General features: G+C 38.3%; 1 protein-coding gene across 1 annotated transcript in view; it reads right to left on the reverse strand.

Moving 5' to 3' along the window:
• Positions 1–12,931, reverse strand: part of HSPA4L (heat shock protein family A (Hsp70) member 4 like) — a 28,301-nt gene that overhangs the window by 14,531 nt on the left and 839 nt on the right. Inside the window, exons 2-8 of the mRNA XM_075036783.1 lie at positions 8,917–8,974; positions 7,289–7,429; positions 5,690–5,812; positions 4,144–4,243; positions 2,233–2,366; positions 1,108–1,352; positions 945–1,021 (exon numbers count right to left, since the gene is read on the reverse strand). Coding sequence (XP_074892884.1) covers positions 945–1,021; positions 1,108–1,352; positions 2,233–2,366; positions 4,144–4,243; positions 5,690–5,812; positions 7,289–7,429; positions 8,917–8,974 — 878 coding nt within the window. The remainder of the gene's footprint in view (positions 1–944; positions 1,022–1,107; positions 1,353–2,232; positions 2,367–4,143; positions 4,244–5,689; positions 5,813–7,288; positions 7,430–8,916; positions 8,975–12,931) is intronic.

Genomic DNA, 12,931 nt, shown 5'->3' on the forward strand with positions numbered 1-12,931 from the left:
GCACTGCCTGTTTGCATCCCGTTTCTGATGTACATAAACCCACGAGTGTGAAATTGGGTTTTTCTTGGCAGCCCTACACTACTGGACAATACCTCACACCTCCCAAACAAGAACAACAAAATGAAACCCAAATATACCTCATTTTATGCCTGGTTTAATTTTGGTTGCCAATAAAGGAAAGCAAACTAAAAATAAATAATAGAAAACTAAAAATATATAATAAATACTAGACTGTGCCTGCAGGGTAACTTTTTAATTCTGAATTCAAGATACTGTATAAAGTGATCTCAAGCAACTGTCAGTCCTTGAACAGCTCTGCTCAGCAGTTATGCAGGTTCTTACTTCCTGTATTAGCTATTTAGCCAAGACACAAGATATGCAGAATTCTTCCCTTTCTTTTAGTTGAAGATGCTGGAATTAGGGGTAAGACCTTTTCCTGTGAAAGTCTAATTCTCTCATTTACACTACATTAGCAGGGGGTGAAAAAAAAATTGTTATTTGCACATGCTTCAGATAATTTATTTCAAGAATATACTGCCAAATTCTCAGGTCAGTGAGGACATGTATGTATCACGTATGGAACAGGCTGGCCAGACAGTTGCAGTAAAGAATGAGTTTTTCCCATCATAGTTTTGGTTTGGTGGTTTTCTGTTTCTCAATAAAATAATCTTTCAGAGCACCAGCCTTTTCCATTACACAGGGTGAATGAGGGTCAATAAACCAAGGTTGCAGAGTGATATGTGCACTAAATGAGGCAGGAATGGCATCATGCATACATGGCAAGCATATGAATGGAACTTACATTTAACTTTTCAGTACTTAGCTTTGCAATTCTAATAAATACAAAAATATATTAAAAAGATATCATTAAAGAGATCTAGGGTAACTGGATTACTAGTTACTTTCTTGAACCAAAAGTAGCATCTAAATGAACTCCTACTTACTAGCTTGATCCATGGCTGCTCTTAGAGGAGGTTCCACTCTGGACAGAAGGGCAGCACACAACTGCTCAAACTGAGCTCTGCAGACACAGGGAAAGTGTTTCATATTACAAGACAGCTTAGAGACCACACTTCACTGCACTGCAGTGAAAACAGCGCACAGTACCTGTTCATCTTACTGGAGACATCAAGGTCATTCATGAAGCACTCAATATTGAGTGGAAGGTCAGAAGCATTTGCGCTCATAAGCTTCTTCAGTTTTTCACATTCCTGATACAATCGTAACAGTGCTCGGGGATTCTCTTTTACATTCAGTTTGTATTTTGTCCTAAATTCTTCAGAGAAGTAGTCTACCAATGCCTCATCAAAATTCCTACCACCTATGAAAGGGTCAAAGGTAGTAGCCAAGACCTGCACAGGAATGAAAGAACAACAACTAAAAGTTATTAGACAATGTTTGTTTAGATATAGGGATAGCTTTCATACAAACACTAGTTTTGTAAGTTAACACCTTTAAAAACAGGTTTGATATGGGAAAACTCTTTGTGGTTTTCTCACAATCTTCTACGCAATTGCCAGACAGAACAACTTAAAAAGATCACTCCTCAATTATTTAGTTTCTGCCCTCCCCAAATGAAATACTACCACATCTACCATGCTGCAGCCCCTACTCTGCTTACTAGCTCACTAAAGAAAAGGCAGACTAGGACAGCTATTTTGTCATGCTATTACTAGTTTTGTGTCATCTTCCACATGACCTCAGATGACTACATTTTGCTACAAAAGACAAAAACATTCAGCCATCAGTAGCTCACAGACAAAAACCTCCAAACGAGGAACTAAAGACTGTCCAGTTTTACTTCACATCCTATTGAATTTAGATTTTGAACTGTCATGGATGGCAGAAAAAAAAAATCCATCACAGAGCAATTCAGTGAGTTCAACAACTTCCCATAAATGAGCTGCACAACTAGAATGCTTACGAGACTACCAGAATATGCAAATATTTCAGTGCTATAACATGGCACAAAAACTATGCAGTATGCTTAACTGCCAAGCACTTTTCAAAACACACTTTGGGATACTTAATTTCTGTATTTTATAAAATTTGATTTGCTGAAATAGCCAAAAAATAGCAGAAAGTTTTTGTATCCAGCATTTCAAAAGTATTTGCTATAGACATTTATTTAGTTTTAAAAAGAAATAAACTTTCCACAGAACAGTACTTTGAGTATTGTTCAATTAAATACTTCAGGAATATGGGATTTTACCGTATGACTTGAAAAATTACCTTCAGTTTTCCCTTGTTAAAAGCACAGATTGAAACCTGATACGCAGAATGCCCCATATCTACAAAGACCACGTTTCTTGGCTTCTCTTCCAAGGCTGGCAGATCTTGCTTGTATATTCCATAGGCTAGTGCAACTGAAAAAAACCAACCCACAGAAGTTAAGGGAAAGCTGTATACTACTGTAAAGCATGCATTAAAAGCACTACTGAAAGAAAGACACTACTTATGTTTACTCTTGCTAAACATCTCCATTACTCTGCTCAAATAGAACATAAGGGTCAAAAGGGTCACAAGTTTTAGACCATTATGAGTTGCCACATTCTTGATTTTAATTTCTTATTGTTTGTTCGTAGTTTTACTAGTACATTACCTCATGTTCATTCATGTAAATGACGTTTAAGTATTCTGTATAACCTTTCCAACAAACTTTCTGTATTCTTTCCAACAGCTGCGTGCTGTGCACCTTCAAAGCACTAACTTAAAGTCAGTAGCATAGGTGCCATATAAATTTACATTTTTAGATCCAGGATTCATCAGATGAATTATTTTTGCTTCTGCTTAATAATTACTGTTCATGTATAAAGCAGCTCATCACAAAGAAAGTAAACATGTTGAAAACACATTTTTCACTGACAAGGGAGGAAACAGATGTCAAGTGAAGGTTTAAAGCATCACCTTGTATTTCAGTTCTGCTTGTAACCAAATTAACATTGTAATCTGTGAAATTGCACAGATTAAGTCTCATGCCTACACCTCTCCTTTGAAATGTCTTACTTTCAGCATTTTTTAGCTCAGCTTCGCAAAATTCAAGTGTGGTCAAGAGAGAAAAAATGTTTCAGGAGACTAGTTTATACAAATCTAAGATTTCAATACCAGCGCTCCTTTGGAAAGTTGGTTAAGATTTCCTAAAAGCAAAGAGAATTTAAATCAAGAAATAAATAAATAAATCACTGGTTTAAACAGCTCCAACTTCAGTTCCCATGACGTGTAACGTACTCTACCCTAGAATTCACCAGAGTAGGGCAGTAAACAAATTACTTTGCAGAAACAACAGTTGTGCCAATGCTACAGCTGACAGGATTGCCCTAAGTTGAAACTGTCACTATCCCACAGACTTATGCTTGACTTGATTTGGGTATTTTGAAAACTCATACAGTTGTTTCTAAGTATTATCAGCAAGTCTGCTTTCAAAAAAAGCTCCACAAAATGCAGTTTGTGTAGAAGCAGCTTTTAAAGCATACCTGTTAAATATTTAAAAATGAAAAATCTTTGGATTACACATTTTAAAATTTCCCTTCAATGTATTTCACTTCAAATATATATTAGCTTATGATTAAAAAGTATTTCTCTAATACTTACATGAGATTTATTTTTAGTCCAGCACACCCATCTTCCAGTAAGATAGAAAGACCCCACTACACACCTATATTAAGTAATGTATTTACTGCAAGCTTTCAGACAGATGCTGATTACATCTGCTAATACTGTACTATGCTATTATTTAATACAACAATTGAGAATTTGGGTCAGGTGCACACCCCAACTGGATCATTAAAGAGATTATGACGCTAGCTCAGGCCTTCCCAATACAGCTGCTGTAGCTCCATGGTACAGCAGAGAGGTAACCACAGATACCAGCTTTATTTCAGAAGCAGAGTAGCTATTTTCAAATGGCACTGTATTCAAGTTAGCAAACTCAAACTCTCATTCTGTCTCCTAAGTGCTGAACACCTCCCCACCAAAATAGTTGCTGTGTTTCCAGTTCCCACGCTGGATTGGGCAGTACTAGCCCAGATAGTACTGGCCCTAATTACACAATTAGGACCTTGGGAAAAAGCTATGCCATCGTCACATCACAGATTCAATAGCCTGAATGGGTTAAAAAAAAGAAAAAAAGTTGCTGCCCTTTACCTGCTGTAGTTTCATTCATCAGCTTCAGACAGTTTAATCCTGCAATCTGCGCAGCCGCCATTACAGACCTTCTCTCAGCATCAGTGAAGAAACTGGGTACCTGTTTCCAAAAAAATAATTACATAGGATATTATGAAATACGGACTTTTAAATTTTAAAAAAGTCAGACTTACCCATTAAGCAACCCTATAAATTTCAATACCACAAGGAACTGTTATAAACTAACCTTGGATTAATAAGGCAGTCTGAATAAAACAGCTAGGTAATTCATCTTGGTGCATATTTTCCTTAAAATTTCAAAATGTGACAAAAGTGGAGGGACATCCAGAGTTGTTTTAAGCACCAAAAAAAACTGAAAATGTTTTCTCAGATTCTTCTCATGAGTCTTTGATCTTAACAAAGTCAACACAATAAATATCCATACATAGCCCCAAAATAATTTACTGCAGAAGCACTACAGTGGCACTGGAACTAAACAGTGGTGAACTAAACTTTATGTTACAACTGAACCTGTATCCATTTCTCAGTTACCACCTCTGCCACAGTGCCAGCTTACAGCGTGCTACAATATTTGGTTCCACCAGAAACAGCCAAAGCACAATCAGGGCCCATTTAGAAACTGGCTGCCATCAGTTGGCGTACCTTCAACTTCAGTCAAGCTTAAGACATAGAACTACATTCATAGTCTATTTTGTTAGCTACCATTGTGGTGTATGACCAAGGATCCTTGCTTGTGTGGGAGGTATTCTCTCTAAGTGTCTTTGTATACCATAAGGAAGCAAGGAAAAAATCAAAGCAGATTTCAAACAGCTGAAGTATACAGAGACATGGAAACTGGAAAGCTGACAGAGAGGGGATAACCCTAATACTTCATGCCCAGACTTCTTACTAGATCAAGAGCAGAAGTGAAGCAGTACACAAAGACAACATGAAAAGCAGACATTTAGGACTTCGCATCAGGAACAAAACCTTGTCTTCAAGCTCTCCCCCCGCCCCCCCCTCCCCTGCCATGGGTGAGAACACTAGCTAAAAAACCCAACAAAACAACACAAGTAAACCAGCCAAATAAAAAGACCTTTTCAAACAAAAGCAAGTAGTTTGGGGTTCTCAAATTGCCAGTATGACCCTCAGAGCCATAAAGTTCAGGCAACTCTCAACTACACTACAACCCAACAGTGTTCAATTGTGTAACAACGAAGAAATTCAACACTAATTTGGGAAGGTCCTTTGGAACTGAGGAAGATATGCTTACACATAGGACAGTTCCCATTTATAACAGGAACTACAGTAATCTATACGTAGCACTTGGAGTTAGCCAGTCTGGATCAGCTTAAGAAGTATGGCCTTTCTGGAAACACACTCTTGATTTAACACATTTTCCATCTCCTCACACAGGATTACAAAAGTATTCTCATTTGGAAAAACCTACAATAAAGGCCCATTTCTATCCACTACTTGTATCTCTTACCATTGCACCGTAGCATAAATGGTACTAGCTTACATAGTTATCTATAGAAAGAATTGCAATAAATGTGTCGCAACTTACTGAAATCACGCAGTCTGCCACTGGTTTCTTCAAAGCACTTTCTGAAGTCTCTTTAAGTTTGGCCAATAACATTCCTGTAATCTGTTCAATTGCAAACAGTCTCTCTTCATCTAGGTATCTCACCTAAAACAGAGAATTGCAATTTTGTAATAAATCATCTCAACTTTTCCATAAGATGTGTTACTTGGACATTTTTTGTAATTTTGAGCATTGAGACCCAAGTTTAACATCAGACTCTGGACACAAATAACTCTCCTTATCAATTGATGCTACAGATTTGTGCTACCTACAACAAATCGTAACAGTTCAGTTTAGCTGAAAATTGTTTTGTGGGCAACTTTTAACAGCTGAGTTATCTCAAGGGGCTATTCACAATGCTACAGTCCTAACATGAGTTAAAAATAAGAGTTTTGGAGCAAACCCAAAGAACATCTGCTTCCTGCAAGGGTCACTCAAGCACACGAGGCAGGGAAGGGGCAAACGAGGCAATTCTAACAGCCCTGCCCTACTCAGGAAACACATCTGAATCTTCAGCCTTCATGTAGGGTTCTACATCCTGAATTCCTGACAGGCTGCCATCTCTCTAGCAATCCCAAACACTCCTGTGCAGGGAAACTCAGAAAGATGAGCAGCAGCTATATTTACACTGACAATTAGTATGATACGAGCAGGTATACAGAACGAAAGAAACTCACTTTGTGTGGTATAAAGCCCTGCCAAAAAGCAACCCAAAGTGCACTAAATGAGGATGACTGGGAGATTTGCTTCAGAAGCGCACTCCTGATCCAAATTAAAATGCTATGAGATAGACAGATTCAGAGACTGAAGCCAGAAAGCCTGAACTTTGAGAAGAGCAGTTTCCAGCCATTTAGTTTGGAAACAAATTAGATGTAACCTGCTCTGAAGATGTAATCCAAACATTATCTTGTTTTCCCAAAATTTTGTCTCTGCATGTCTGTGAGACCTAAACTCAGATGAGACTAATAATCACACACCGTAATTCTATGCATTTGAAGGTAAATCTAGTAAGGTAAGGTGAAAAGCTACCGATAAGACTATAGAAAGCTAATACAATTGATGAGAAACCTCAATGCACACCTTGGAAAAAGTACAGTACTTGAGCAGATGTTACTGCAGGCAATAAAATGCTCTTCATCTCTTGGTAACAGCAGATTTATTACACAGTTAGTTTTACCGAAGGTGAATGAAACAAACTTAACCTTTTTTGGGGTGAGAGCTATCAACCTGTTACAGCATACCTGTATGGGAGACAACACCATACGTTTTCTACACTACTTTATTACTAGAAGACATGAGTATGTAATACAGACCAAGTACTCTAGATCTTCCTGAACATTTCCAGAAGTCAATGAATTACAAGGAGAAACGAGAAACACAGCAAAACTATGCTAAGGCAGGCTCTGTGAAAAATAAAATGTGTTATCATACTGGCTATCACCTGACATTTCTTTTCAAAATGAGTAAGAATATATTTAGAGTTTTCTTAGGGAAAATATACGCCAGTAGGAAGTTAAGCCATGAAGTTCCAAAGCACTCATCTCCACAACTAAAGATATTCTGCACAAAGCTCTAACCCACCTTTACACCTACGGAGCCATTTGGCATCTTCTGAAGTTCATAGGGAAGTTTGGCCCTTTCAGCTTGTATGTAAGGATCTTCAAATGCTCTTCCATGCAGTTTTTTGAAACCATGTAATGTATTTTTTACATTTGTAACAATCTGTGGAAAAGATATTTTATTTTTAATTACCCATGACATGCAGACTATAGAAGACCATCCAGAAAGGAACTCTTGTTATGTTGAGCTTAATGCACATCCCCAAGACCCATGTCAAGCCCCATACATTTACTGGAAAGCAAAGGGCAGGGGGGAGAAAAAGAAACATCTATTTTTTAATCTATGGTCTCCATTAAAAAAAAAAAATCAAATTTACTTCCCTCTTTAATATCCATTAGCTTGCTGCCATCAATTTTCACTACACTTTTTATTTTAGAGGAGCTTTCTGATACAGTATGCAATATTTGAGATCACATTATGTATTGTTCCAAGGGCTGTCTGCAGGAACAAATGAAGTTATTACCTACATTAACCTTAAACAAAGCTTCAACAAACTAATTCATTTTAACTCCTTTAAAGTTCTCCTCTAATTCCAATCCCATTTGGACATAAAGACTCTCCACACCTAATATCTCATCACTGTTTCAACCTAATGACATTAAGGACAGACTTTTAAGTAAAGAAAGGACGAGAACAAACAAATCCCAACAAACACAATATTTAAGCTACTGAAAGACATTACTCCAGGGTAATATTTTCCAAGATAAACTAGTCTAGTTTACTAGTCTAAATAGCAAACTTCATAGCTGGGAAGAATACTGACAGGACACCTTCTCACCAGCAGAGCTCAGGGGTTGAGCTCAGATAAGAAGTGTAAAGTTTCTCAGAATGAACGTGATACAGCTTCTGCATATACTGGCTGCTCATGGTGCTACGGGTGAGCTCTATTACCTTTATATTCGCCAGGAAAATTTCCAGCTACCTACACTCTACATTAAGGAGAAGGAAGTCCTCAGCATGCTAACACGATGCATGGATGCAGAGAAAAAGGGTAAGACCCTGTCTATTTTGAATTTGTAGATTCACACTGGCTATTATGATTTTTTACCTACTGTCCTTCCAAAAGAAGTTTTTTCTAGGTTGCAGGTGAATTTACAGAGAATTAGAGAAATTTTACTTCCATTCAAAGTTCCAGATTGAGACAGTAAATTACTAAGACGCATTCATTCAATATTATAAGCAACAACCAGTATCCATACCAAACTTCCATTGTTCCAACTTCAGTTTCAACTTTTCTTAAACATAAGCACAGTATTCCTTCCCATCCCCAATGGTGATTTAATTATTAACTCTATTCTTGCTGTCATGAGTAAGCAAGAAAAAAAAATAATCTTTCACTGGGGAAGAAACAAGGTTTTCTGTTTCTTCCAATTTTTTACTCTGAATGACAAAACAATGCAGAAATACTGTTTCAATTTTAATACAGGGAATATACTCTTGAAGCAGTAACTATTACTATGAAACGTACACTTACTGTAGAATTTTTTTTTTTAAAACAGAAAAATATCACATTGATTCATTACTTTTCTTCCCACAGTTCAACAGTAGACAAGTCAGGAAAGTAATACAATAGTTTTTGATCCATTTACCTGGCTCTTTGCTGCATTCCCAATGGCCCGGGTCTTGGATCCTAAAGATATACATGCTCTAAGTAAAAACAGGAAAAAAAAAAAAAAAAAAGAAAAAGAAATTCAGCTTTAAAAGAGAACATCATAAAATATTGCTGTGGTACTTTAAAACACGTACAAAAATTAAAGTAGCAGAACACGGATGTGGTGTTTAACAGCATTATTGCATGAAGCACCAGAACTTGCAGTGCAATTCTACTTATTTTGTTCTTTGCAAATTAGTTTAGAAACTGCATGCAACCGCAACTGTGGCCATTATAATTGCATTTAAGGAATTCTTTAAAAGCTTACGTGTCCAACAGATCTTATCATGAAGGTAATGAATTAATAGTTACTTTTGGGTCGCAGCTCATAACCAAAGAAGCCTGTGACATTTGATTTGAAAACTTGAACTTTACCAGTCAGGTTTTCTTGACTGAATAACCCTGAAGTCTGATAGTACCCCATTCACACTCTAAGAGCCATTAGCAACAATAATCATAAGGCAACAATAAAAAAAAAACCATCTAAGCCCCAGGTAGCTGAACAGCCCAGTTCTACAAACTGTTGAGCACTTCCAGTGATCGAGGGCTACCAGGTACATACTGCAAACAGGCGAAAGGGGAGATGTCTGGGAACAGCTCCCAGCCACCAAGGGCTTGGGAAGCTCTAGGGTAGTCCATGGCCCCTTCCAGCTTGCTGCTTCTCAGGTTATCACTGAGCACCCCTCTCAGCCTCACCTCTGGCTCTAGAAAAGGCTGCCCCAGATCCCCAGGCACCATCCAGCCACCTCACTACTGCCTTTGGAAACTTTTTTTTTTTTTGATGTTACTGTCACCACACCTTCGCTTTACAGATTTGAAATAGAACTCTTTCCCTAAAAGGGAACTGATCTGGCTAAAACCATTCAGTAATAAATAGCAAATATAACCCAGATTTCCTACAGTTCAAATTTAACTGTTTAACAAATGCATAAAGGTCACTATAGTAGATTGGTTCCTGCCTCCTCTCCATCATTGCTCTGACAGCACTGTATGTTATTTGGTAGTATCATCTAGCAACGTTTTCTGCTATAACGCCACACCAAACATGCAAAACCTTCTCCAGATTTAACTGCTGCAAACAGACAATGCATTGCCCTACATTTTCAAATATGTGGTTCAGCTTTCACAAACAGCTTTTACAATTTTTAATGTTGCTTAACACTACAGTTCCAAATTATACTTTAAAATAATGAAGAAAAGGCAGATAAAAGAGCAATTTAGACAAGGTGCAAATGGTTTACAAGACATTTATTGTATGGATAATAGCATGCTAATGCTATTATATCACACCTTTTCACTGTAGGAATTTGACTCTGCTGACAGACAGCATTAATTACAAATACCCCCACGCACAGCAGAAAGCATCAAGTCAGAAGCTACTTAGCCCACTAGAGTTCTTGCCATGCTTTACTTCAATGACTCGGTTCCAGCACAGGCGGATGGATGGTTTCTCCCTCCCTTGGCTGGGAAGCAGAGATGTCAAAGAATAAGACATGCTCGCTTTGGCTCCAAGCACTTCAGTTGTATCCAAGACAGCCCTTTAGGAAACACATCCACCATAAGGATACAACTGTCTCCCCCAGCCCTACCCTCAGCTGCTTTCAAATAAGCTTTTGTACAGTACACAGACATTTCTAAAGGTAGCAACTCTCGTCACCAGAAAGACATTTCAATCCTCTCCATGCATTGTTTTGAAGAAGATGCTACCTCATAATTTTAATTACAGTTTGTGATTACGCTAATTACACACGGTCTGGAAAAAAGCTAATAAAAATTACAAGCTATCAACAATCAACTGTTTTTCTATAAAACCACACAGTGGTGAGGCACAGCACCTAAAAGGGCCACTTGCCATGAGTTTAACACACCCAGCGCACTACAAACACATACAATAGACTTGCTGGAGTTCCCAGTTCAGGAAAAGCCGAGTGTCAGTTAACATCCAAACAGACACTAAGGCCAAAAGCCTTAAAAAGTACAAGTTCTACCGAAATGGATGGCTTAGTGGCAGAATCTCTTCCCTTTCTTTCTAAAATACTTGTGTTAAAGCTTTGAAGGTGATACACATTTTACAAACGCTAACAATCCCATGCCTTAGATCACAGGATGCAGGTTTTAGGCAAACAGTATTAATAAAGGATCACCTGAATGTTTTAACAACTGAGACACTGGATTTATGACTCGAGTGCTGTATTAAATTGTGATAATACACATCTTCTGTGAGCCTACGCTGCTTTTGTATGTAGCACTGAAGTATGCTTACACTAACGCTGTACTGTTCACAGCAGTATTGCACAGATATCTGAACCAGCTCCAAATCTGGAAGCTGGTTGCACTAATTAGCCTTGCCCAGAAAGAGCAATTAGCCTTGCCCAGAAACAGCAATTAGCCCTGTAGAGCACAGTCAGGACTGTCCTATCTTTAGGACCTAACCCCGTATCTTTACGTGGCTTGATACCACCACACTGGGCCTGAAAGTGTACCAGCTTGTCCAGAGCTAGTTCAGACACTTTTATACCACACTACACAGATAAAACAAACATCAACACTTTGTATTTCAGGGAGTAGGTCCCAAGTATTTGGGTCATATCCAATCAATGTTAACTATTAGGTAACTTCAAGCATCTACATGACATAAGCACCTCTATAGAAACATATAAATAAAGACTTCATTTACGGTGTTGCTATGTGCAATAGGCAGAAAAGTTCTGATGATTTAGGAGTTAGATCAGCCTACATCACACAAGTCCTGTTTGAGGTAAGGTTTAGTTACTATGAAAAACTTCCCTAACTAATAATAAGCCTGTTACTTTTCTATTTTTTTCGTTTGCCTCAAAACAATAGCATTAGAAAGGAAATTCCTCATGCTCTCCAATATTACATTTTAGAGAAAGAGAAGAAAAAAGCAAGGAAAAATGTCACTTTAAGCGAGATAACTAATGCCTTCAAGTATCTGTGCACTCCAGATGCTATCTTGCTAACTATGCTTTAAACCCCTTTCATAATCACTTCACAAATGTCTTGGAAGTACAGTCACTCGGACATTAACATGAAAAATACTAAACACAGGGAAACCTGTGTGAAGCCTACCTGCAACGAACGCACTCCAAGAACAGCTAAGAATTGGAAGTGCTCTTCAATCATAAGGGGGAAGGAAACTGCAGCTGCTGAGGATTCTGTGGACAACAGTTTCAAGGGCTTCCTTGCACAGAATTTGAAAGGCCCCAGAATTTCAGTTCTCATATAATGTGCACAAGGATAATGCCTTCTTGAGAGTTAATGCAAGAAATGTATTTTTCCAAGTAGCAAAAAGAATTTTAAAGCATATCCCCATTAATACAGACAGCATGCATTTTAGCACTCTTGTACTTTTAAAAGAGAACTTTTTAGAAAGCAAAACAAACCCTGCGTTTCTCTGAGATCAAAAAAGAGAGCAATGCTAAAGTTACTATGGCCTCATGTTACAGAAACAGCTTTCTGCTGCTGGCTACAAATTCCTTCAATAAAAGTAAGCACCATCCAAACCCCTATTTTTATATGTATTATGCGAATTCCTGAATCCTCCTTGAAAATTACGCACAGATGGAGCTCTAAAAATCCTAGACGTATCCCATAGAAACACAAGAGAAAGATCTCCACCTACTCTTGCGTATCCCATCATCACGGACGTTGCCCACTACCAGCCCCCCCCCCTACTTCTTGCAAGACCTCGGTATTCCACGGCCAGCAGATGCAGCGCGGTACAAGTAAGAACAGGTCTGAGAAGAGGGAACTCATCGCGCCACTTCCCTGTTTCCCCGGTGAATCAACCACCTCCTCCTCCCCTGTCTCACCACCACTCCATCATAAAATTGTTAATGAAAACGCTCCAAGCCCTGGCAACCGTTCTAGAGTTGGGGAAACACATGCACTTAACCGCGATCTTTGTCATACGAAACGAAAGTGTTAGAAGG

The sequence above is a fragment of the Buteo buteo genome, chromosome 1 (assembly GCF_964188355.1).
Source record: "Buteo buteo chromosome 1, bButBut1.hap1.1, whole genome shotgun sequence".
NCBI classification, from domain to species: Eukaryota; Metazoa; Chordata; class Aves; order Accipitriformes; family Accipitridae; genus Buteo; species Buteo buteo.